Source organism: Vipera ursinii (assembly GCF_947247035.1).
Source record: "Vipera ursinii genome assembly, chromosome: 3".
In the NCBI taxonomy this organism is placed as follows: Eukaryota; Metazoa; Chordata; class Lepidosauria; order Squamata; family Viperidae; genus Vipera; species Vipera ursinii.
Window position 1 is genome coordinate 104,330,841 of NC_139516.1, and position 27,680 is coordinate 104,358,520.

The following is a 27,680-nucleotide window of genomic DNA, read 5'->3' on the forward strand; positions in this document are numbered from 1 at the left end:
TAATCAGTTTCCTCCAGGAACAGAGGGAGCTGATGCGCCACCACACTCTCAACAACCTTCGCCAGAAAGCGAAGGTTGGAGACTGGACGATAGTTGTTTAAAACAGCCGGGTCCAAAGCAGGCTTCTTGAGGAGGGGTCTCACCACCGCCTCCTTCAAGGCGGCAGGGAAGACACCCTCCTTCAAAGAAGCAGTTATTACTGCATGGAACCAGCCTCGTGTTCCCCCCCGAGCCGCATAAGCTAGCCAGGAGGGGCACGGATCCAACAAACAGGTGGTGGAGCTCAGTCTCCCCATGATCCTGTCCACATCATCAGGGGAAACAGGGTCGAACTCAGTCCAGATAACATGCTCAAGACCGCCTGATTCCTCCACATCAGACTCTGCCCAGTCAGAGTCCAAGCCGGTCCGGATCCGAGCGATTTTGTCCGTCAGATGATGACTATTGCAGGAGGTGAGCTTCTCTGGCCTTTAATACTTGGTGGAACTTTGAAGTAGGGAAACATAAATATATATATATATATTTCTGTGACTTTTCCCAAAGAATTTATTTATTTATTTATTTAATTGGATTTATATACTGCCCTTTCCTGCAGGACTCAGGGCAGTTTACAGGGTATTTAAAACAGGAAATACAAAAGTTAAAAACAATTAAAAATAATTACAACAGTCCCTGAAAAAATAAAAAAAACCCAGTTAAAATTAAAATTAAAATTCTCAGCCTGGGTCAGAGAGCTCGAAGAGCCAGGTCTTCAGGTCCCGGCGGAATGAACGGAGGTCAGGGGCAGTCCTAAGTTCCACGGGCAGCTGGTTCCAGAGGGCAGGCACACCCACTGAGAAGGCCCTCCCCCTAGGTGTTACCCGCCGGCAATCTTTTACCGGCGGCACCCTGAGAAGTCCCTCCCTGTGGGAGCGCACTGGACAAAGGGAGCTTGATGCTGGCAGCAGGTGTGTGAATTGCTATGTTAAGAGGAACTGTTAGATGTTAATACTGACAATGGAAAAATGTTCTCTTTTAAGGGATGCAGAAACACACCATAAACAGTAAGGAAAGTCCTCTTGATACTTTCTCCAGCACTGTTTCTGGCTATGCAGACATATTGACCACCATCAGATAAATGTGCCTTAGGAATCTGCAATGTGCGACCACCTGAAATTATTCAAAGACAACAAAATGGTTCAACACCATCATCACGTTCACTGAATTTATATGGGATTATAACAAAAGCTACAGAAATAAAAAAAGGTTATGAATGTTCAATGCTTGCAATGAATTAAGAACACCAGTGGAGACATTTCTGTCTTAAGGTACAAAAATGTCCAACTAAAAAGAACTATGGAAGCAGCCCCCAGCACATGCCACCAGTTCTCTGTACCTCTAAGACTAAATTTGGAATTATCTTAGGAGAACAAAAAGGTTAATAATAAATCTAAGCTAAACAAATCAAATTTAACTATTCTGTTTTAAGTGGATGAGAATAGATATTTGAACATTCCAAATGACTGCAACATTCTATAAAAAAACAACTCCACAAAATTATTATTCTTTTCATATACACAAGCATTTTGCCCTATTTCTTCTATCACCCTTGTTGAAATATGGAGAAAAGAAAAGAACTATTCTATAAAAACAACACACCCAGAGATTGCTTACCAGGAACAATGAGAATATTTGTGTTCAAGCTGAGAGGTTTTCCATCCTTGAGCCAAATGAGATCAGGAAGTGGGAAGCCAGTGACCTCACATGTCAATGAGATGAAGTTTTTCACCACAACAGTTACATTCTCAGGATTAATTCCAATAATATTGGGAGGAACTGTTAAAAGATAATCATGTCCACATTTTGCAGTCTCATTTATTAAAGGATCCTTCAGATCCAGTTGCAAATTAAAACATTACAATATCACCTTCCCAGGCTTCAGAAGATTCTTCTACTGGGGAGATGAAAAGAACTAAGGGAGAATATGGAGCAAAATTTCTATTGTTGTTGTTGTTGTTGTTAGCTGCGAAGTCGTGTCCGACCCATCGCGACCCTATGGACAACATTCCTCCAGGCCTTCCTGTCCTCTACCATCTTCTGGAGTCCATTTAAGCTCACGCCTACTGCTTCAGTGACTCCATCCATCCACCTCATTCTCTGTCGTCCCCTTCTTCTATTGCCCTCGATCTTCCCCAGCATTAGGCTCTTCTCCAGGGAGTCCTTCCTTCTCATTAGGTGGCCAAAGTACTTGAGTTTTAGCTTCAGGATCTGGCCTTCTAAAGAGCAGTCAGGATTGATCTCCTCTAGGACTGACCGGTTTGATCGCCTTGCAGTCCAAGGGACTCGCAGGAGTCTTCTCCAGCACCACAGTTCAAAGGCCTCAATTCTTTGGCGCTCAGCCTTTCTTATGGTCCAACTTTCACTACCATACATTGCAACTGGAAAGACCATAGCCTTGACTATACGCACTTTTGTTGACAGGGTGATGTCTCTGCTTTTTAGTGTGCTGTCTAGATTTGCCATGGCTTTCCTCCCCAGGAGCAAGCGTCTTTTAATTTCTTGGCTACAGTCCCCATCTGCAGTGATCTTGGAGCCCAGGAAAATAAAATCTGTCACTACCTCCATTTCTTCCCCATCTATTTGCCAGGAATTGAGAGGGCCAGATGCCATGATCTTGGTTTTCTTAATGTTAAGTTTCAACCCAAGTTTTGCACTCTCCTTCTTCACCTGCAACAAGAGGCTCTTTAGTTCTTCTTCACTTTCTGCCATTAGAGTGGTATCATCTGCGTATCTTAGGTTGTTGATATTTCTTCCGGCAATCTTAATTCCAACTTTTGATTCATCTAGCCCTGCCTTTCTCATGATGTGCTCTGCATATAAGTTAAATAGGCAGGGTGACAGTATACAGCCTTGCCGGACTCCTTTCCCAATTTTGAACCAATCAGTGGTTCCGTGTCCAGTTCTCACTGTTGCTTCTTGACCCGCATATAGGTTTCTCAAGAGCCCAATAAGATGGTCTGGTACTCCCATCTCTTTAAGAACTTGCCACAGTTTGTTATGATCCACACAATCAAAGGCTTTAGCATAGTCAATGAAGCAGAAGTAGATGTTTTTCTGGAACTCCCTAGCTTTCTCCATGATCCAGCGTATGTTGGCAATTTGATCTCTAGTTCCTCTGCCTCTTCGAAATCCTGCCTGCACTTCTGGTAGTTCTCGATCCACATACTGCTGAAGTCTAGCTTGTAGGATTTTAAGCATGACTTTACTAGCATGAGAAATGAGTGCAATGGTGCGATAGTTTGAACATTCTTTGGCACTGCCTTTCTTAGGAATTGGAATGTAAACTGATCTTTTCCAATCCTGTGGCCACTGTTGAGTTTTCCAAATTTGCTGGCAAATTGAGTGTAGCACTTTTACTGCATTGTCTTTTAAGATTTTGAATAGCTCAGCTGGAATACTGTCACCTCCACTAGCTTTGTTGTTGCTCAGCTTTTCTAAGGCCCACTTCACTTCACATTCTAGGATGTCTGGCTCGAGGTCAGTGACCACCTCATTGTGATTATCAGGGACGTTAAGCTCATTCTTGTATAGTTCTTCTGTGTAATTTTGCCACCTCTTCTTAATCTCTTCTGCCTCTGTTAGGTCCCTGCCATTTTGGTCCTTTATCATGCCCATTTTTGCATTAAACGTTCCCTTCATTTCTCCAAATTTTCTTGAAAAGATCTCTGGTCCTCCCTATTCTATTGTTTTCTTCTATTTCTTTGCACTGTTCATTTAAGAAGGCATTCTTATCTCTTCTAGCTATTCTCTGGAATTCTGCATTCAATTGGGTGTATCTTTCTTTTTCTCCCTTGCCTTTCGCTTCCCTCCTTTCCTCAGCTATTTGCAAAGCTTCCTCAGACAGCCATTTTGCTTTCTTGCATTTCTTTTTCTTTGGGATGGTTTTGGTTGCTACCTGTTGTACAATGTCACGAACCTCTGTCCATAGTTCTTCAGGCACTCTGTCTATCAGATCTAATTCCTTAAATCTATTTGTCACCTCTACTGTATATTCAACAGGGATATGATTTAATTCATACCTGACTGGCCTAGTGCTTTTCCCTACTTTCTTCAGTTTAAGCCTAAACTTTGCAAGGAGAAGCTCATGGTCTGAGCCACAGTCAGCTCCTGGTCTTGTTTTTACTGACTGTATAGAGCTTCTCCATCTTTGGCTGCAGAGCATATAGTCAATCTGATTTCTGTGTTGACCATCTGGTGATGTCCATGTGTAGAGCCGTCTCTTGGGTTGTTGGAAAAGAGTGTTTGCTATGACCATCGTATTCTCTTGACAGAATTCTATCAGCCTGTGCCCTGCTTCATTTTGCACTCCAAGGCCAAACTTGCCTGTTATTCCAGTTATCTTTTGGCTTCCTACTTTAGCATTCCAATCCCCCATGATGATAAGAACATCATTTTTTGGTGTTAGTTCTATAAGGTGCTGTAGTGCTTCATAGAACTGGTCAATTTCATCCTCTTCAGCACTGGTGGTTGGGGCATAGACTTGGACTACTGTGATATTGAATGGTTTGCCTTGGATTCGAACTGAGATCATTCTGTCATTTTGAGGATTGTATCCCAGTATTGCTTTTCCTACTCTTTTATTGACTATGAAGGCTACTCCATTTCTTCTGAAGGATTCTTGCCCACAGTAGTATACCTGATGGTCATCTGAATTAAATTCACCCATTCCTGTCCATTTTAGTTCGCTGATACCTAAGATGTCAATGTTCAGTCTTGTCATCTCTTGTTTGACCACGTCCAGTTTTCCTTGATTCATGGATCTTACATTCCAGGTTCCTATGGAGAAAAAATCTTTACAGCATCGGACTTTCCTTTCACCACCAGACACATCCACAGCTGAGCGTCCTTTCGGCTTTGGCCCAGTCGCTTCATTCTTTCTGGCGCTACTAGTACTAGCCCTCTGCTCTTCCCCAGTAGCATATTGGGGAATTTCTATTACTACCACACTTTCTTTTTTCTCCCTTCACTCTTTCTTTTTTCAAAGATTTGTTTTAATGGTCAATGACCATAATAAAATGACTGTGGTTGCTTTTTTCAATCTAGGTGCATCCAAGAGGAACAATATTTAAATAGTTGTCACCATGTTCACACACAACTACAAACCCCATTGGGTTGTAGATCTTGTACTTTCTCAGTATAATCAGAGGAATATATAGGGTAATAGGCAAATACACTGGGTAAAAATTGTGAATAACAATAATGATCACAGTGACTCTATAAAGTTTCAATACCATTCTTATTAATGGATCTATGAGTTAATGTTGAGCAAAATCAGCAGTGGATTATTTTATTCTGTACTATCTAAAAATCATTTATTTACAAATAAATATTGTCAGGTAATCAGGCTAGCACACCAGTTTGAAAAGAAAATAATAATTGCTCTTCAATATTTCTGAATAATCAGTTTAATGGCTTGCAATTTTTTTTATTTAAACCGGTTTATTTACTAAAATAGGTATATAGGTAGACAGACAGATGGATGGACAGACAGATATCCTACTGATTGCCTACAGTTCTTAGAATTATTCCTTCATGTATCTCCAAAGTTGCTTGTTTTCCAATTCTGAAGGGGTTTCTTTAGTTTGGTAAAAGAGAATGCCATCAAACTGATAAGAAATTAATATAAATTACCTAAGTTTTGTATCTTTTGCCTAGTGCATTTTTAATTTGATATTGGTGGTTTTCTGAAATATTTATTTGGACAATAAATTATTTGGAGAATTTGCTGTCAATCAAATTCATTTTAGAATTAAGGTTCACTGCTACCTATGTTGAAAGAAGATATTAACTAAAATATGAAAATATTAATTTTGTCCTAAATTATGCTAATTAACCTGTATCATTTTTGTCATTATTCTTAGCTATTTTTTTCTGTCAACTTAGCAGCTCAAAACATACAAAGAAAAAAAATCTGAGGGGTTTTTTTTCCCCTTCGTTTAAGCTTGGTGCTATTTTAACTTCTAAATAAATCCCAGCTCCTGGCCTAATGCTTTCAAATAAGCCAGGAAACATAAGATAAAAATAAAGCCATGTTGCCATTCTGGCTTACAAGGAATGCAGCAACCATAAACTTAAACACAATTTGTTCCAAAAAAGGAGCTGATAGGCTTCTTATTGTTTAGTGCAAACTAGTCCAGTGTTTCTTGCCAAGTGATAGAATTGGACATCCCTCAATTGCATTTCAGCAACTCTTTTTCTCTCATGGAATAAACCATTAGAATGGAAAATGTACTGAACAGAAAAGGTAGTTTTGTAAAAATGCTTTTCATGTTTATGATTCTAAATTCAATGAAGATCAGACCAATAGTCAAGAACTAAACAATACCATAATCAAGGAAATGCTGAGTAAGCTAACAGTAAACAGCCCAACCAAAGAACTTCCAAAATCACTTCCACCAACACTGACAGGGCAAACCACTAGTATATAAATTAAGAACAAACCCCCATTCCTTACTAGCACTGATAATCTTACCTAGTTTGAGTAATGAAATGTCTGCAAGAAAACAATCAAGCTCAGAGAGCAACAAGGACCCCTTATTTCAAACCTGAGCTACAAATATTCTCCTTTATTGGTCAATGTAAATCAGAGAAGTCTTTTATGGTTTTCATCACAGAACCAAATTCTAAAAGCCCTCTCAAATGTTGCATCTGACATTATTTTTCAGTGCCATCCTTTAGGAATCATTTCCAAATAATAATCCAGAATAATTCTGCATTCTTGGTTTTCATTTCTAGATTTCTCTTTCCTCACCTTTTCTACTCAAAATTTATAACTTCAATATCAAATCATACTATTTTATTTTCCTGGGCACTTGCTCCAGCACTTTTATGTTTATTGTATGATTTTAATTCTCCTAATTTAGTAACATTCTCAGTTTATGTGCTATTCTAATTCCTCTGATGTCTGCTTTGAATTAGTGCTAATTTTTCTGTAATAAACAAACTGCTCAAACTGTGGTTTATGCTATCAGATTTTCCTTAAAATTATATGTTCAATTCATTCTCTTTCTCTCTCTCTCTCTCTCTCTCTCTCACACACACACACACACATTATATGAATTCATGTATGCAAATCAGCATAAATGGAAATATAGTCTAAACCAGGGGTGTCAAACTGCCAGCCCGTGGGCCAGACGTGTCATGTGGAAGCTCTGCCCACCACATTGCTGGCAATGGCAAAACTGTCCCAATATGTTGTGTGACATCACGTGACCTTGTGAGTTTGACATGTCTGGTCTAAACCAATAGAAATGAAGATAAAATGTCACTGCTATTGCATTGGCTAGGCTAAAAACTTTAAAAATAAAATAAACTTCATCATAAACTAGAAAATGAAATCACGGCCTTGGGACAATAATTGAAAGAACATTGTTTGAAACAACCAAGATTTGTTGATCTAAGTGTGGAATAAACAGGCTTTCTTCCAAGCTTAAAACAATTGGAACACAAAAATTTTGTTTTTAATATGTAACACTTGGAACAGCCATATCAAGCCATGACCAGGAACTTTATTGATCAGTTATTCCATTGGCCATCTCTCTAAATGAATCAGTATCACCACTTAGGGGAACTACTTCATGTTCAGTCAACAAATTCATTACCTTTGAAAGTAGTCTTATATTTCTTAGCAGATGCAGCATTCAGTGGATCAAACATCTGAGTTAATGCTTTTGGAATAGTCAAAACACCCAGCTACAACATTCTTTCATATGTACTATCCTGTTCCATTTTTATTCAAAAGCAACAATAGGGAAAAATTGGTTCACCATGAAATTACTTTTTGCTGGTATGTATAGAGCATGCAGAATCAACTCACAAATCTATCTTTTTAGAAATATTTTCTTAAACATTACAAATCATAAAAATCATAAATAAGTCTCTGTTCACAACTCTTCTGCTTTTTAGTGTATATTTTTTGACAGTTACTAGGTTTATGCACTATTTGTTCAGTGGAATTTCTCTTTCTCAAGTTTAAATAAGGTAACAAATTGGTATAGTTTGTCAAATCACTTCTTGTTTCTTGAGTCTGGTGAGGATGATGAAGCTTATCCAAATGGTCTAACACTATAAAAAGCAGCCCTCATGGTAAAAATGAAGATTCATAATTTCTTATATATGGAGAACAAGAAAAGTCAAAATGAATGCTAACTCTGCAAGGAATGCATAAAAAGATGAACAAGGTAAAGAACTTGGGGGGGGAATGATTAACTGTCAGAATCCATTTATATCCCATTCATAAAACTCTATCTGTATGTTCTAAAATCTTACATCCCTCACTGGATTCTGCCATTCTCAAGGAGGAGAAGAAAAGATGTTAATTGGCTATCCTTATCAATTTGTTGCAAGGGTGTTTATTTCAGCCTGCCTGGAGGCCGTCATTCGACCAGGGGAAGAACCTTTGAACTGAGAAGAACAAAGGAAGGGAGGGGGGAAGAGATCTGGTTTGTATCTCCGATTAGAATATGAAAGGGAGAAAGGAAATGTCATAAAGGCATGGAAGATCCCTCTTCCCTTGGAAGGTTTTGACACCTGAACCTTAATTGATCCGGGACTGACCAAATGGACTGAGGGGAGGGGGGTTTCACTCAGGGACAATTTAAAAGTACCAACCTGTAACACAGTTTTCAGATCCTTTCTAGATTTCACACTGACAATTATGTTTTAGTAAAAGTTCCTTTTGGACAAATTCTGTCTCCAAAAGTTCTTCTTCCATAAAACGTGGATTGGGGTGGGACCTGACATTAGACAGGATCTGCAGTAAGAGTCAACCTGGAAGGAAAACCCTTACCGGGGGACTTTGCAAAAAATACAATATCTAACGATGAAGCAAGGCAGGAGGAAAGCCTAATGGAAAGGGAGTTTTCCCCTCAACCTAAACCCCACCAACGGTCAGAAGATGAAGCATCAGATTCCTCCAGGGAAGAGGTGGTGGAGACACACAACCGCAAACTGTGGTGGTCGAAGGGCATTGGAAGGAAAAGTGAGTGGGAAAAGGCATTGAGGAAAGTGACCCTGAGGCGGGGTGGCCACCAACCTGAATGGAGGCAAGAGATGGAGAGCTCCCTGCACGTCAGTGAAGAGGAGTGGGTCCTAGAGAGAGCTATTGACCTGATGACGAAAACCCTTAGCTCACTAAGAGAGGAGAAAGCTGAGTGCCGCAGTAGCACCTGGGACCGCAACTGGAGAGACAGTGGGGGGGGATCCAGTACCTGCAACACCGGGGGCATCTGCTGGAACAGGAGTTGCTGCCTCAGAAATACCCCTCCCAGAACCACATATGGGGATCAGGATGAGGGACAATACCGCCCGCGGCGCAGACAACGATCCATTCAAAGACTTCCACCCCTGGAAGCAAAATTCAGGGGGGAGCCACCATTGCTTGGGGTTTTTCCTAACCCAAGTCCTCAGCTATATGGAAGAATACGAACAGAACATCCCCAGTGACAAAGCCCTCATTCGTATCATACAATCCGCCCTGGACGGACCGGCTGCAGACTGGGTGGTGAACCTGCATGACTCCAACGCCCCAGAACTCAACGACTTCAACTGATTCATGTCATCCTTGAGGAGGCGGTTCGAGGATCCTTTGGCTGATCGTAAGGCCCAGGAGAGAATCAAAACAGTCAGGCAGGGCAGATGGCCAGTGGCTGAATATACCCAAGAATTCCGAGCCATTGCCAGCAAGCTGAACTGGCCAGAAGATAGCCATTTCAAAAATGGGCTAAACTACGACCTGTATGATGCTTGCCTGCCTCAAGGAGACCCACACCATCTCAATGACTGGTATGTCCTGGCTGAGGAGGTGGAGATAGACCTACTGAAGAGGCACCGTTGGGGGAAACCATGGGCCCGCCCACCAACTGAGCAAACACATGAGGGGGGAAAAACCACCATCCACAGCTAAAAAATCAACAGGCTATTTCAAATGCGGGAGAGAGGGTCACCGCGCCACAGAATGCCACTCAAAAGCCCCCCAATGTAAATCAGAGGCATCTCCCACCAAGAAACTAGGGAAGCCCCAAGGCAACCCAAAAGAATCTTCCATGAAGGGGACAGAGGCTGTAGAGTCCACAACCCCTGCCAAGAACTGGGATTGGATTCTGGCTTACACTGCAGGGGTGGTGGACACCTCAGAAGACAGCTCAGAGGGAGAACCTTTGGTAAGTGGATCCGTTCCACCGATCCTTAAGACAGTGACTATATTAGCTTCCTCTATGCCTGAAACCGTCAAAGTAAAAGCCCTAATAGACTCTGGTTGCACCCGCTGCCTCATCAGCCCGACGCTGGTGGGGAGATTGAGCATCCCAGTGGGGAGACTAAAACAACCAATCTCCTTTAACTAATTAGATGGGTCAATAGCAGGGGGGGCAGCTACCCTAGCCACTTTACCAATTCACCTATCCCTGGGGTCTCATGAGGAAGACATAACATTTGTAGTGGCCCCAGGCATGGAATGCCCAATGATTTTAGGACTGGAATGGCTGAAGAAAAGGAACCCCGGGATAAATTGGAGGACAGCAGAACTAAACTTCCCAGAGGGGGAGCATAGGAGCTTAAAACCCCAAAGCACCCCCTCAACCCAAAGAGAGGAGTCAGCATTGGTGGGGGAAGAGAAGGGGTGACCAGAAATACCGGAGGAATACAGGGACCTTGCTGAAGTTTTCAGTGAGGAATGGGCAGATGAGCTTCCCCCCCCACCGCCCCACAGACTGTGCTATAGAAGTCAAACCCGGGGCAAAATTCCCAAAGCCCACGAAGTATGCCATGAGCCCAAAGGAAATGGCAGAGATGGAAAAATTCATAAAGAAAAACTTAGAAAGAGGATTTATTGAGCCTGCCAAACCCAAAGTGGCCGCCCCTATTGTGTAGTGGGTCCGACGCAAGGAAGAGACGCCAGCCGGTGTGTGAGTTCAGCTCTTTATTGGAGGGGGGTAGCGAACTGGGGAATGAGGGTTACCTGGCCTCCTTAAATACCTAGTCAGGTAAGTGGACAGCCAATGGGGTTGGCCCTAGGTTTCCCACCGAAACTGGGTTTCCCGCCAAAACCGTTCAGGCCAACGCCCCCTGGTGGCTGTTGCTATGCAGGTGCCTGCATACATAACACCCCTTCCCCCTTAGAGGAGAACCAGATAACAATGAACACTTGCAACTAACTATAACTATATACACTGCGTGTCGGCAGCAATCCCACCTTCGTCGCCACTATTGTGTAGTGGGTCCGACGCAAGGAAGAGACGCCAGCCGGTGTGTGAGTTCAGCTCTTTATTGGAGGGGGGTGTTGTGACTCAGGGCCAGCCGGTGGGTTCGGCAGCTGGCTCAGATGTCTCGGATGACTCAGATGAGGGGGAGGAGGAGGGTGTGGAAGACAAACCGGCTGATGATGGCTTGGAGGCTTCGCAGAGCCCTCAGCCGGGGCCCTCTTCTCAGCTGCGTGAGCCCGATAGTGCGGAGGATGATGACCCACAGCTGGCCCTGTTCAAGGACGCCCGACGCAGGAGGCAGTCGAGCAGGAACAAACAAAGAAAGGCTGTGGGACTCCTCGGGAGGAGGCACAGGGAGACCACGCCCTGAACTCTAAATAAAAGGAGTGTTTGGGGAGGGGCTGGTTGCTGAAAGCAACCCTTCCGCTTGAGGATTCAAGTTCCAGTGTTTTTGTTTCTTGTTCTGTTAATTGAGTAATAAATCTTGGCAGACGCTTTGCAGCCTCAGACGCTCTCCAGTCTCTACTGTTTGAACAGGGGTTTGCCTTATTACAAGGCCGGTAGTTGGCTGGTTCAGAACAGTTTGCTTTCAGCCTCCCACCCCTTACTACTACGATGGAGCAGCTTCGTGCCGAGAATGCTCAGCTCACCCAGCAACTCACTTTGCTGGCAGCTCAGGTGGCTCAACTGCAAGCTCAGGTACATGCTGCACCCCCACCCAGGAGGAAATGTCAGATAGCTATGCCGGATAAATTTGCTGGCAATCCAGAACTGTTTCCTGCCTTCCTGGGACAATGCCAGCTTTTTATCAGCGTGAGAGCAGCTGATTTCCCCACTGACCAAGATAAGGTGGGATTCGTGTTGAGCCTTCTGTCGGGGGATGCAGCTCGTTGGGGCACGCCTCTGCTGGCACAGCCTAGCCCTTTGTTGGATAACTTTGGGGGGTTTTGTGACCATATGCGCCTCATGTACGAGGACCCGATTAAGGCGCAGACTGCCACCCGACGCCTGAAAGCTTTGAGGCAGGGTCAGCGCCCCCTACAGGCCTATATCAGCGATTTCCGGCTGCTTAGTCAGGATTCCGCCTGGAATGAGGCTGCGCTCGTGGATGCCTTCCAGGATGGCTTGTCGGAGGAGATGTTGGATGAGCTGGCCCGCGTGGACATTCCCTCAGACCTGAATGGGCTGATCCATCTTTGTCTGCGGATCGATGCCCGGCTGCAGCAGTGAAAGAGTCACCGTGCCACCCCACAGACCCCTGCCGCTCCTGTTGAGCGTGTGCCCCCAGTCCAGAGGGAGGAGCCAATGGAGCTGGGTGCCGCCAGGTCCCGTCTATCGGTGACGGAAATGGACAGACGACGATCGGGGGGGTTGTGTTTTTACTGTGGGGACCCTGGACATTTGGCTGCTTCTTGCCCAAAGAAGCGTCAGCGGGCATCAGTGACCAAGCCGGCCCCGAGAAAGTCCCCTGCTTTGCTGTCGGGAAACGGCCCGAGCCCGATCTAGATGGTGTGATAGATCGGGCGACCCACCACGACCACGCCGAGCGACGTCATTCCGACGGTGCCTGTGAACCTCCACGGCATTTGATTTTGGAGGCACGTCTGATCCTTCCTGGCAAGCCAGAGGGGATTCCGGTCCATGCCTTAATTGACTCTGGGGCTACCACTAACTTTATGGACTCGGCCTTCGTGGCCAAATGGGCTGTTCCCCAGTGTCCGGTGGATCCGCCCATGCTAGTGGAGACTATTGATGGTCGAGTGCTCCTGTCCGGGCCTATTACGGCCGCCACGCAACCAGTGTGTATGGCCATCAGTTCCCATTGTGGAGGCCATCCAGTTCTACATCACTTCGGATCTGCACTTCCCCGTGGTCTTGGGACTGGCGTGGCTCCGGGCGCATGATCCACAGATCTATTGGTCTCAGAACTTGGTCACCTTCCCAAGTTTGCAGTGCGTGGACCACACCCGCCATATCTGTGCCGGCCAGGTGGAGGGTTCCTCAGGGGTTTCCTTGCCTCCCGAACTGTCCGACTTTGCTGATGTGTTCAGCGAGTCAGAGGCGGACCAATTACCCCCGCACAGGCCCTATGACTGTTCCATTGATCTAGTCCCTGATGCGCCTCTCCCAGTGGGGCGTTTGTACTCCATGTCGGAGCCCGAGTTGGCTGCATTGCGGGACTTCCTGACAAAGAATTTGGCTCGTGGTTTCATCCGGCCCTCGTCCTCGCCAGTGTCTGCGCCCGTGCTCTTCGTCAAAAAGAAGTCGGGCGAGTTACGGCTTTGCTGTGACTACTGGAAACTCAACGCCATCACGGTGCATAACCGCTACCCGCTGCCCCTCATCCCCGAGCTCTTGGACCGACTCCGGGAGGCTAAGATCTTCACGAAACTGGACCTGCGTGGAGCTTACAACCTCGTCAGGGTTCGGCCGGGTGATGAGTGGAAGACGGCGTTTGGTACTCGCTATGGACATTTCGAGTACACGGTGATGCCGTTTGGCCTGACCAACGCCCCCGCTGTGTTTCAGCATTTTATGAACGACATCTTTCGAGATCTGTTGGACCAGTTCATCGTGATTTACCTGGACGACATCCTGATTTATTCCCCGTCGCGTGAAGCGCATCATCAGCATCTCCGTCAGGTCCTGCAGCACCTCCGGAAACATCGGCTGTTTGCCAAGTTGGAGAAGTGCCAGTTCTACCAGGTGACCATCGATTTCCTGGGTCACCGCATTTCTCCTGAGGGCATCGCCATGGAACCGAGTAAAGTTGAGTCGTTGCAGAGTTGGCAACCCCCGCGTCGCGTGAAGGATGTTCAGCGACTTCTTGGATTTGCCAACTACTATCGAACATTCATCCCTGGCTTTGCTGCCTTGACAGCCCCCCTCACCCGGCTCCTGCAGAAGAAGACTCGGTTCCAGTGGAACGCCCCCGAACAACAGGCGTTCCAAGCTTTGAAGGACGCCTTCATGAAGGAGCCCATCTTGAAGCATCCTGACCCGCAACGGCCGTTTGTCGTGGAGGCGGACGCCTCCGACATTGCCATTGGGGCCGTGTTACTCCAGGCAGCGACGCCCAACGGTACCCTTTTCCCTTGCGCGTATCACTCTCGGAAATTGAATCCCTCGGAGCGCAACTATACCATCTGGGAGAAGGAGCTGCTGGCCATCAAGGCGGCGTTCGAGGCTTGGAGGCATCATCTGGAGGGGGCGCGGCATCAAATCGAGGTCCGGACGGACCACAAGAATCTGGAAAGCCTGCAGACCGCTCGGAATTTGAACCAACGCCAGATCCGGTGGTCCCTCTTCTTTGCGAGGTTTGACTTCCGGGTGCGGTACATACCAAGCGGGCACAACCAGAGAGCGGATGCTCTGTCCAGGAAGCCCGAGTACACCCGAGTGGAAGACAAGCTTCCGCCCAGGACAGTGATCCCCGTCGAGTCTTTTGCTGCGGTGCGGGAGCCGGTGGATATACGGGCTCGGATCCGGGAGGCGCAGCAGCAGGAGGCGTGGGTGGCTCAGCGGAAGGAAGAGGTGGGGCCAGATTCGCCTTGGTCGGTCACGGATGGACTCCTGTATTATCGTGACTGGCTCTATGTTCCAGGAGGGCCACTCAGGGGACTCGTCCTCAGCCAGTGTCATGATAACCCGGCTGCGGGGCATTTTGGCCTGTTCAAGACTCTGAACCTGGTCTCCTGTACCTTCTGGTGGCCCCGAGTCCGACACGATGTCCAGTCTTATGTCACCTCCTGCATCCCATGCAGGCAGGCCAAGTCAGCGACAGGGGCCCCGCCTGGTTTACTGCAGCCTTTGCCAACACCCAAGAGACCCTGGGGGGCTGTGTCCATGGACTTTCTGATGGATCTACCCCCATCCTCCGGCTTCACGACAGTGTTTGTGGTGGTGGACATGTTGACCAAGATGGCGCACTTCGTCCCCTGTCACGGCTTACCGTCAGCTCGCGCCACTAGTCGCATGTTCATCCAACAGGTGTTCCGGCTGCACGGCATTCCCGATAGAGTCGTCTCCGATAGGGGGGCCCAGTTTACAGCCCGCTTCTGGCAGGAGTTGATGCGGGCGTTGGACATTAAGGTTTGCCTCTCGTCCGCGCATCATCCTCAGACCGACGGGGGTACCGAGAAGGTCATCGGCATCTTAGAGCAGTATCTGCGCTGCTACGTCAACCTGCAGCAGGACAATTGGGTGGACTATTTGGCCATAGCCGAGTTTGCCTTTAACAACTCGCAGCACACCTCCACGCAGATGACACCGTTCTTGGCCAACGTGGGTTATCACCCTCGGTTTTTCCCCCTTTCTCCCGTGGACTCACCGGAGCCGGCAGCGAACGAATTCATGGCGGAGTTACAGGTGATCCATCGGTTGGTGCGACGGCAGCTGGAGAAGGCCAAGGCCGACTACAAGAGGTTCGCCGATCGGTCGAGAAGGGATACGCCTCCACTATCGGTGGGGGATCGGGTCTGGCTGTCCACCAGGAACCTACCATCCACTCGGCCGGCGAGGAAGCTGGACCACCGTTACCTTGGACCGTTCCCAGTCGAGGCCGTCATCAATCCGGTCGCCTATCGTTTAACTCTGCCACGTTCCCTGCGCGTGCATCCCGTCTTCCATCGGTCCTTGTTGGTCCCCGAACAACCGGCTTGTCCACTTCGCCAAGCGGAACCTCCCCCATCAGGACCTCGTGATGGAGGCAGCACCCCCGAGTACGAGGTCGCCAGCATCAGAGACTCCCGTTGGCTGAAAGGTCGCTTCCAGTACCTGATCGAGTGGAAAGGGTACGGGCCGGAGGACTTCACATGGGAAGACGCGACCGCTGTTCATGCCCCTGCGTTGGTGACAGCGTTTCACGAACAATTCCCATCCCGACCGCTTCCGGATCGGCAGCCCCGGGGGAAGGGTCCTGCGGTGCGGGATAGTGTTGTGACTCAGGGCCAGCCGGTGGGTTCGGCAGCCGGCTCAGATGTCTCGGATGACTCAGATGAGGGGGAGGAGGAGGGTGTGGAAGACAAACCGGCTGATGATGGCTTGGAGGCTTCGCAGAGCCCTCAGCCGGGGCCCTCTTCTCAGCTGCGTGAGCCCGATAGTGCGGAGGATGATGACCCACAGCTGGCCCTGTTCAAGGACGCCCGACGCAGGAGGCAGTCGAGCAGGAACAAACAAAGAAAGGCTGTGGGACTCCTCGGGAGGAGGCACAGGGAGACCACGCCCTGAACTCTAAAAAAAGGAGTGTTTGGGGAGGGGCTGGTTGCTGAAAGCAACCCTTCCGCTTGAGGATTCAAGTTCCAGTGTTTTTGTTTCTTGTTCTGTTAATTGAGTAATAAATCTTGGCAGACGCTTTGCAGCCTCAGACGCTCTCCAGTCTCTACTGTTTGAACAGGGGTTTGCCTTATTACAAGGCCGGTAGTTGGCTGGTTCAGAACAGGGGGTAGCGAACTGGGGAATGAGGGTTACCTGGCCTCCTTAAATACCTAGCCAGGTAAGCGGACAGCCAATGGTGTTGGCCCTAGGTTTCCCGCCAAAACTGGGTTTCCCGCCAAAACCGTTCAGGCCAACGCCCCTGGTGGCTGTTGCTATGCAGGTGCCTGCATACATAACACCCCCGGTCCTGTTCAGGGAGAAGAAGGATGGTTCTTTTCGCTTGTGTGTGGATTATAGAAATTTAAACACAATTAGTGTAGAATGTAATCTGTACCCCCTACCCCTAATGAAGGATATGCTATCCCACCTATCGAAAGGAAGGATTTTCACTAAACTAGACCTGAGAGAAACATATTACCGCATTAGGATTAAGGAAGGAGACGAATGGAAGACTGCATTCAATTGCCCAATGGGTTGCTACCAGTTCAAATTTTGGGGGTGAGCAGCTGGGGGACCCCTGTGTTGCAGATGGCCCTCCAGCTTTCGAAATAGTCTATGGTAGTGCGCTGATGGGCCCCAGTACCTTTCAGTGATGTGTCCTCTGGATGGAGCTTGTGTATGCCGTCTCGGGAATGGTTACGGCAGACCGCTGCGATGTGGCCTGTCTTCCCGCAGGCCTGACACGTGGCCGTCTGGAACTTTCAGGTCGCCCTCACGTGGTTCCCGCCGCAACCGGCACACTTGGGGAAGGTTGTGCAGCAGCCGGCAAACTTGGGGAAGGTTGCTGGCTTCTGCTGGGCCCCCAGGTTGCCGCGATGTTGCTGTGGTTGCTCTGGCCTCTGGTGAACCAAGTCAATTTCGGACTCCCCATCCGCTTTGCTGCTCCCACCATATGCAGCGTTCACCAGGTGAATGGATCCTTCTGGGCTGCTGGGTCGGGGGGGGTTGGACCACGTGTACTGCGCTGCCGGCTGCCTCGTTGGCCAAGACCTCTTCCTGAGCATCTTGGAGGATCAAGTTGGGCCTTGCAAACAGTCGCTATTGTAGGTGCTTGTCGCATAGGCCGCACACGAGCCGGTCACACAGCCTCTCGTCCAGGTGGCTGAACTTGCACAGGTGTGCAACCTCTCGCAAGGCCGTGATGAATTCTGAGGCTGACTTGCCCAGCCATTGAAACTGCATTTCGAGCTTGCCCTGCCAGGCCAGCTCGGCCATTCGTGGCCGGAAGTGAGCATTCAGCTTCTCAGCTATGTCTCGGTACACAACGGTCTCTATTGGTGTTGGCGCAAACAGGCTGACGGCCAAATCGTAGGTTGCGGGGCCACTCATGCAGAGCAGGGCTGCCGCTTTCCAGCCATCTTCTGTGATCCGGTTGGCCCAGAGGAACCCCTTGACCTGCCCCAGGTGTGAGGCCCATCATTCTGGGTGGCGGATGCTGAATTCGCAGATTTGGCCGATCTGTGCCATTCTGCTGCATCCAGTTCAGGAGTCCTGCTTCGGAGGTGACCGCTAGCGTGGTGACTAGCCGGTCGTTGATCGGGGGGAAGATGCCTCTTTCCTCCAGCAAGTGATGCCGTCCCCGAGTGAATTCAGCTCTTAGGTGAAGCACGATCCCATCCCCGTCGCCACTATTGTGTAGTGGGTTCTGGAACGCAGGAAAGACGCCAGGCCGATGAGTACAGCATAGCAGCTCTTTATTGGTGGTAGAAACTGTACTGGGAAAATAGGGGTTACCTGTACCTTTATATACCTGGCCAGGTACGCTCTCAGCCAATCAGTTTAAACCTTAGTTTCCGACCGAATCTAACCGGCCACATCAGTTTTGGTACAGCGCCACTTGGTGGTATCGGCTATGCCGCAGCTTACTGTATCTCTTAAACCCCCGTACATAACAGTGAAGATAGGGCTTTTTTTACAAGTTTATTAATGGAACGGTCTACTAATGACTTTTTTTACACAAGCACCCTGATAGCATAGGAGAAATGGGGATTCTTTGGACTTTTATTTATTTATTTTCTTTTTTCCCAGAAGTCCTGGGAGTTAAAAAAATAAATAAATGGGGATTTCACCAAACAAGGAATATAACAAATACAGTCCAGACTGAATATTATGTTATCTCTATCACTGAAATAAAGGAGAGAACTGAAAGCTGGAAGAAGCCTTCTTAAGCCTGTTTCTTTTACAACAATTTTACACAGGAAAGACAAGCAGCTGAGAATCTTTTAGTGAGGGGCATTTTAGGTGTCTTTGTTTCTTCATTTTTGAAGAGGGAGAGTATCATATAAAATGTTGTATATGTATGTATACGAAATTTTGGGAAGGTTCTTGGAAGTTGTATATAACCCCTAAGCCTTCAGTGACTTGGAGACAACATTTTTGGTACTTGCTGCAGTGATATTATTCACACTGCTTCCCTCTTCAAATGTCTTAGGACCAACCCTCCAAAATTTTATCAACAACTCTGCAACTTCAGGTATAGACATATGTATACTATATTTATTGATTTTTTTTTCAATCTGGGAAGATCTATTTTCTTCAAAGGAACCCAAACACTTCCATTTATTAATCAATCTTACCAAGTACATTAACACTGAAGCTTTTTCTTCTGTCTCCAGCTGTATTGGAGGCAACACAGGTATATCTCCCTGTGTCAGCGACTACAGCGTTTGTAATTTGAAGAAAGCATCCACTGGACATTAACTGATAGCCATCATCCTGTAGAAAAGTTTGTCCATCTTTCAACCAAGTGATCTCTGGAATAGGGTTTCCTGTTGAGAAAAAAAATGCAAATATTAATAATTGAATTGTGAAACTTGAGGTGGCCCTTTTAATTATTTTCCTTTGTTAAGTCTTTAAAAGTAAAATGCAAAATGATATTCTATTTCAGAGGAAACCAGAAGGCAATATATGATACTTTTTAGTGATGACTGTATGTGTGTGTGTGTGTGTGTGTGTGTGTGTATGCACATGCACTATATATAAATCACAAATACATGCTTGTTGGCAAGCATATGAATTTTGATCATGTGACTACGGGAACAAGGAGACAGTTTTAAGTGTGAGAATGGAGATAAGTTGAGGACTACCTGTAGTAGCACCATCCAGGAAAAGAGATAAAGAGAGGGAGGGAGGGAGGGAGGGAGGGAGGGAGGGAGGAAATGAATATTTAGTTGCTTAATATCATAGCCATTGATCGACCTTTATGTTGCAGCTGAACTGCAGTGTATGCCTCCCAGCATACACAAAGGACGGCACAGCAGGAGGCTGATGGTGCAGATCAGCACAGGGGCTGGACAGCTCACTGGCGATGACTGCTCACTCAGGATAAACCTTAAGACTTAAGCTGTTGACAGCCCCAGGCATGGTCAGCCTGGTGGGAAGCCAGGATCTACACCCATTGTCACCTGCACTGGCAGGAAGCCCAGGTTTGAACTGATTGGATGCCATCCACCTGGGCAGGTACAAATAAACACCAGGCTTCCCTGTTTCCCCAGTTCGTTCTGTTCAAAATAAACTCATCTTCACCCCAGCTCTGTGTCCATCTCTATGTGAAGCACACGACTTTACACTGGTGACGAAGGTGGGATCCTGCTCCGGAAAACACTAGCCGTGGACAAAACCCCATCGGCAGCTCAGGACCCGATGCAGGACGACCCCGACCGAGGTAATGGCACAACTGGGACAATACCCCATCTTCAACAGCAACGGCCCTGAGGAGTGGGAGGCATTCGTAGGTCAGCTCGAGTGCTACCTACGGGCGAATGGGGTCAAGGACGACCGACAGAGAGCGGCGGCGCTACTCTGCAACTGTGGTACGGAGACGTACCAGCTGGCAGTCGGTCTGTGCACGCCCGACGACATTCACGCCGTCGGGTACAGTGAACTGATATCTAAGCTAACGGAACACTTTAAGCCCGAAACATCAGAGATAGCTTGGCGGTACCGTTTTGAGAAATGGGACCAGCGTCCAGGTGAGACCGTGAAGCAGTACATGGCTGCCCTGTGACAAGCGGCGAGACTCTGCAACTTCGACAACCTTGAAGTCCGTCTGTGGGATCGGATCATCTGCGGGCTAAGGGACCAGAAGCTGCGGCAGAAGATGTTTGCCAAGCAGAAGCTGACCCTTTGGGACGTCCAGGAGGAGTTCCTAGCCTGGGACGTAGTGAAGGAGTCCGACACAAGGGAGAACGGGGCCATCCATCAGCTGTCTGGCCACGACGACGCAGAAGGGGGGAGACTTCGAGGTGGACGCCATCCACCACCAGCAGCGATCAACCACCTATTCCCGGGACCGCATGAAGGAGCAGCGCCCAGCGACGGCCGAGCAGCGGTACCAGGAGTGCGGATGCGGAACAAGCGGCCCCTGGTCTACCCAGTTCTCCGGCTGCAGCACCCATCGCTCCCGATCTACCCAGCAGTGCGGCGGCGGCCCCAGGTCTAACCAGCCTGGCTCACTTGGTCAACACCGGTCTACCCCGTGCATCGGCTGCGGGGCAGTAAACTCCAACCGGTCTACCCGTTGCACCAGCTGCGGAGGACAGCATCCCCGGTCTACCTGCCGTTTCAAATCGGCGAAGTGCATAGCATGCGGGAAGACCGGCCACATCGCAGCGGTCTGTCGGGGCCAGCCAAGGGACAGTCTGCACGAGGTGGAGGCGGATTTCCAGCTGGCCACAGGTACAGGGGAGAGGTCACCGAGGCTTACGGTTAGCAGGCACACGCTCCAGTCCACAAGTGGGAACAAACTCACACCCCGTGGTCCAGGGTCCATATAGATTATGCAGGGCCATTTCAGGGACACACCTTCTTAGTCATCGTGGATAGTCACTCCAAGTGGTTAGAGGTGGTACCTGTGTCCAACATGACATCAGCGGGCACAATACAGGCACTAAGGGCAGTGTTTGCCACACATGGGCTACCAGATGTAGTAGTATCTGATAACGGAGCGCTATTTCCCTCCTCGGATTTCCAAGTGTTCCTGAGGACCTTGGGGATTAGGCATGCCACTTCAGCGCCCTTTTACCCTGCCAGTAACGGGTTCGTGCGGACTACCAAGGATGCACTCAAACGAATAGTACAAGGGGACTGGAAACAGAGACTGGCCACATTCCTCCTCCATCAACACGCAACACCCTGCACAGCCACAGGAAAGAGCCCAGCAGAGCTCAGGTGGGGCATACGCCTCATAACTACATTAGACAGACTCCACCCAGACAGGGTATCAGCAGACACAGAACCCCCAACCCTCAAAACCAATTTCAACATAGGGGAGCAGATCTGGGCCAGAAATTACAGCACAGGCCATCCATGGGTGCCAGGTGAAGTGGTGGAACGGACAGGCCCCCTCTCCTACAGAGTAAGGGTGGAGGGGGGACTCCTGTGGAGGAGACACTTAGATCAACTAAGGAAGAGAGCCCCTGAGAGGACGGGTGGAGAATCAATCAGCAAGGGAGGAGGCAGAGCAAACACAAACGCACACACAGCCACAGTCACAGTCACCCAGAAGAACAGCAGGAAGGGTTTTGGGGCATCCATCTGCCTGGCAGGGAGCTGACAGGGAAAGTAGGCAAGAGCCTGAGGGCAGCAGGTCACAAAGAACCAATACTGAAACACATGCACACACACAAATCAGACCAACACAACCAGACCAAGGAACAGGAAGCAGAACCGAAACCACTACAGAGCCAAGCCTGAGAAGATCAAACAGGACACACAGAGCCCCCAGCTACCTCAGTGATTATGTTCGCTCTTAAACCTGGCAGGAGGAGGAATCTGGAGGGTTAAATGTAAAAATTGTAAATAAGCTGTATATAGTTAAGAAAGAAGGATCATCCTCACTATGGGGGAAGGGGTGCAGTGTATGCCTCCTAGCATACACAAAGGACAGCACAGCAGGAGGCTGATGGTGCAGATCAGCAGAGGGGCTGGACAGCTCAGGGCGATGACTGCTCACTCAGGATAAGCTAATGACTTAAGCTGTTGACAGCCCCAGGCATGGTCAGCCTGGTGGGAAGCCAGGATCTACACCCATTGTCACCTGCACTGGCAGGAAGCCCAGGTTTGAACTGATTGGATGCCATCCACCTGGGCAGGTACAAATAGACGCCAGGCTTCCCTGTTTCCCCAGTTCGTTCTGTTCAGAATAAACTCATCTTCACCCCAGCTCTGTGTCCGTCTCTATGTGAAGCACGCAACTTTACACGAACCAACTCTAATCAAGAATCACCAGAAGCTTACCTGTGACTTCACATGTCAACATGATGCCATGCCCTTCTTTTACTTTTACATCTTCCAGTTTCTTTTCTCCTACAATGCTTGGAGGTACTTTTACATTATCAAAATAAACAAAGAAAGAAAAGAATTATGTAAGAATACAGCGATACAAAAGGATTATATCTTTATTTGCATTAGTCATCACAAAATATGCTGTTCCGTTTTCAGGAGCTATGTCTTTACTATATATTTGTATGGATGTTGTGTTGTGGTAGGCATGTGAGAAATGTCATGGCTTTAATAAAAGTATGTGAAATCTGGAGCACATTTATTTAAAATATTGAACCTGAAGTCAGATAAGACTTTTTCAGATAGTTTCAGATGAAACAAAGGAGCATAATTTACGTATGCTTTCCCTTGTTGTCTGTAGTTATCCTAGACTCCCAAAGACCTTTTTGCCTTCTATATTGAAAGTTATAAAGTTCTGCATTCCTGTCTCCAGGAGGTATCAAAGGATTTCTCTTTTTTCCGCGTAAGTGTCCTAGAAGAGAAAGTTCTGGACTACATTGAGGGGCCTTCTCAGTAATTGGCCTTAAAAAACAGAAAAGGAGGAGTTGTAGTTATCCTAGACTCCCAAAGACCTTTTTGCCTTCTATATTGAAAGTTATAAAGTTCTGCATTGCTGTCTCCAGTGATAAACCTCTGCCTCCTGCTCCATTTACAATTGTATACAAGGTTATAAAGTTCTGCATTCCTGTCTCTAGTGATAAACCTCTGTCTCCTGCTCCATTTACAATTGTATATAACAAGACTTGTCTCCTGTAATTGCCCTTGCCTCAAGATATGGCTTCCTGTCTCTTGTAATTGTCCTTGCCTCAAGTTATGCCTTCCTGTGATAATGTCTCTTGTAATTGTCCTTGCCTCAAGTTATGCCTTCCTGTGATAATCCTTGTCTTCTCTGTTAGCATTTGTATACGATAAGCTATGCTTTATTGTTTCCTGTGATGACCTTTGCCCTCTTCATTAGCAGTTGTATGCAATGAGCTATGTTTTCCTATGACCTTCCATATGTTGCTTCCTCATGTGTGTACTTCCCCCTCCCTGATGAAACTGCTCAGTAAAAGAGTGCTGTGCAAAGCTGTTCGGGGGCAACACCATCCACCCCGGGCACTCTGTGCTCTCTCACCTTGAACAAACTTGTGTTGGTGCCTCAGTTTGTCCTAGGATCCTGTTCCTACGCTATCGCAGTTCCCAAGTGTGACCGTCGGAACATCCGGCACACTGGGTCGGTGGCAAAGGGCAAAATCCTTCCATATTCAAGGTGTTCACCCTTGCGAGGGTCCCTCTAAATTCTCACCCCTGTTATGGGGCTCTAAGAGTTGAGGCCGGAACCCTGATCGGTCGCTCGACGCGACAACTGGGGGCTCGTCCGGGATCGCAGCTTCAACTCCACAGTACGACTCCTGTCCAGGGGTGTACTGCCTGCACTCCTGTTACCACGCACCTCGTAGAAGGCTTCTAATCGTGAGTAATGGGCTCCCCACTTTTCAAAGTTTCGTCAGGTCATAGGGACGAACTTTTTAATATAGTGCAGAATGCTAATTTTGTTCAAAAATACAATAGCACCATGGTCCATCCTGTAGGAAAGAGACTTTTAACAAAACTTTTACAATATATTAACAAAAATTGTCCGGCTTATCCGGAATCAGGCACTTTGTCTGTTATAACCTGGGAAAAGCTAGGTAAATATCTTCACAGTCATCCCAGGGCGCCTGCTGACATTTTGTCCGCATGGCAAGCAGTGATGGCAGCATTAAAACTTTTGCCATCTCCTTTAGATCTGACATCTTCTACCTCTAAACCTCTTGATCACTCTTCTGATCTTCTGCCTTCATCCGTGCCGCCCCCACCCTATGAAAAATCAGAGAAACTTCCTCCTATTGCTGTGCCTGCTCTGCCTCCGGAGAATCTTCCTTCTGCCTCTTCTCTTTGCCCTGCTGTGCCTGTCCCTCTCTCTGCTCCCGGCAAAGAGGAAAAAGCCTCTGAGCTTGTTGCCATTACTATTTCTAAACCCCCTCCTCCCCCCTTCCCTCCTCCTCCTTCTCCAAATCTCCCTCCTCCACCTCCCCACCCCACTCAAGGGGCACCTTTTGTTCACTCTATGCTTGCAGCTCATGCCTCCGGGATATTAGATCCAGAGGATTTAGAAGCTTGTGCTGCTGCCCCCCCACCACCTCCACCCGAACTACCTGTTTATACTCCTCTGACTCCAAAAACTATTAAGGACATTGAAGCTGCTGTGACTCAATATGGCCTTCATTCTAAATACACTCTCGGCCTGATCACAGGTTTGAATTACCTTGGCACTCATATGACCATCGCTGATTATCGCGTGCTGTTTGGCCACGCCTCTTCTGGCCCCCAGCAGGGAATCTAGAGGGGGGTAGTCAGCCAGCCCGACAACAAAGGCTGACATTTCTTTTCCTCTTAATGCTTCTAACCCCTCTGAACTTTTCACTGATTCTCTTTTTCATTAAGCCTTTTCAGTTTCTCCGGCTCCCCCTCCTTATGAGGATTCAGCTGGGAGAAACTTAGCAGGGCACCTCAGCTGTGGCTGAGCCCCTCAGGCTCAGCCAGAATCTGTTAAATCACAATTGAACATGGAAGATTTGTCATCTTGTTATCCTGTTAATTTTTTGCCGGCACCAGCAGCCGGAGGTTAACCAATCCAAGAGTATACACCCTTGCATCATGAATTGATCAACTATGTGCAAGGATTTTTAATAAGTATAGGTAAGCTAACATGGTTTTGACTCTATCACAATATCTTGTTTGGGAATCTGAATATAAATAAAAAAGAAATAGAGAAAAAATTCTTGCTGGATTACCTCAAGGAGTAAATAGGGATCAATTATTTGGCACGGGACAATTCATTACTAATGACCAACAGGCTCAAAGCCCAAGGGAGGCTTTTATTTTGATACAGGAAGGGGCTTTAGCAGCTTTCCGCAAGATAGATGATCCTCACGGAAAAGCTAAAATGTCTTTTGCAAAGGTTTATCAAGGTCCCAATCAGGCTTATTCAGACTTTGTGGATGGACTGCAGGAAGAAAATACAAGGCAAATAGACAATGAATATGCCCGAAATGAACTCCTGTTAAAATTGGCTTATGTGGGGCTTGAAAGAGCCTCTTGGGGCGAGCTGTTCTCAGTAAAGTCCAGGGGCACGCCTGTTGATTTCAACTGCCTGGACTTGTCTGAGATCTAGCTTCCCATTGCAGGCTCCGAGCCAAGCTAAATTGACAATTCTGGTCTACCAAATCAAAGAATAGGAAAGTAGTTGTTGTTGTAAACCTAAAGAAAAGAAAAATCAAAGAAATAAAATCAAGTTTTTCTTCTATCTTTTTCTTTTAATCTAGCTCTTTGGATTATTGTTTTGGCCTAAAACCCCAAATTGATATGTGTGTTTTGTTCTGTTTTATATATCTGTGTATATATGTCTGTCTGTGTTGTTCTGTGTTATTTCCAAGACTTGGAAGAGGGTCAAAATCCTCTCTGATAACACCAAACAAAAAGGCATTTAACAATGTATGGTTTGTCTGGAGAAAGTATGAAATGGAATTTTTGTATGTGAAATTGTTTATGCAAGCAGTCAGAATGGAAGTGAATGAGTTAATTTGCTGATATGTAAATGTGAGTGTGTTAGCCCTCAAACCCACCTACCACCCCCCACCCCGTCCCAGGCTGTGAAAGGAACAGTAAACTGCAGATTTTATTGTTGTAAAAGCCATGGATGATGTGTGAGAGAAAATGCATGTAAAGGAGAGCAAACTATTTTTTTTTGGTGGTGAGATTTTTGTAAAGTTTCTTTTACCCCCCCCAACCCCGCTCTGTTACTTTAAGAGTGAGAAAGGGAGAGACAGCCAGAAGAGGGGGGGGTGGCTGGTCCTTTTAACCATTTTTTTTCTCTGCTTAGAATTCCAGTCTGAGAAAGGGGGGTGGATGTGAAACTTGATGCCCACTCTTGCAGTTTCAGCTTGCAATTTTTTTTACTCGAAAGAGGAGAGATTAATTGTTGGACAAGTTTTTGGAATTCTTTGAGTTTTAGTTAAACATCACCCAAAAGAAATTACTCTGATCTTTTTGTGGAGTTGTTTTTTGTTTTTGTTTTTTTTGTTTTTGATGTTTTTGTGTCTGTGTGCAGGACACATTGATAGAAGGTGATATCTGGGAGAATTTCCCTCCCTTAATCAGCACTAGCCTGTGGATTTTATACCTTACAACAGGCTCTGAGATTGTTAATACAGGAAAGGAGGAACATATACACTGACTCCAAATATGATTATGGAATCTTCAATACTTTTGGAAAAGAGAAATGTAGAGGATTGATTAATAGCTAAGTGAAACAGTTGGCTCATGCAAAAGTTGATAGAAGCTGTGGAAGCAGAAAAGACAGAAGTTAGGCCAGAGTGGCAGAAGGGCAGTGAATGAATGGATATAGAAGGGAGAAACAGAAAAGTGGTTTTTAAGTTGGTTTGCACAGATTTGTGAATTGCATGCATGAATTGTATGCCTTAACACAAGCCTTAGAATGCTGAAGGAACAAGAATGTACTATAGAAATATGGATAGGGAGAAACATGGGAAGTAGAAGAAAGTGAGAGGTGGATGTTGCATGATGGGAGTCGGATGTTCCTTTTGCTGCTATTATTTTAAACACGCCTGGACTATTTACTGCTGCTATTGTTCAACGTGCTAACCAATTGAAAATTTTGGAGTGGATTCATTTATCCCACACGCCCAAAGTTTCTGTTTTAACCAGAGAAGCACAATTAGCTCAATTGATTTTTAA

At 47.0% G+C, this 27,680-nt stretch overlaps 1 protein-coding gene across 1 annotated transcript in view; it reads right to left on the reverse strand.

Annotated features, from left to right (window-relative positions):
* Window positions 1–27,680, reverse strand: part of HMCN1 (hemicentin 1) — a gene marked incomplete at its 3' end in the record, with an annotated part of 535,761 nt that overhangs the window by 179,959 nt on the left and 328,122 nt on the right. The window contains 4 exon segments of the mRNA XM_083360257.1: window positions 1,036–1,149; window positions 1,654–1,815; window positions 19,193–19,384; window positions 22,854–22,940. Of these exon segments, the coding sequence (XP_083216383.1) occupies window positions 1,036–1,149; window positions 1,654–1,815; window positions 19,193–19,384; window positions 22,854–22,940 (555 nt within the window).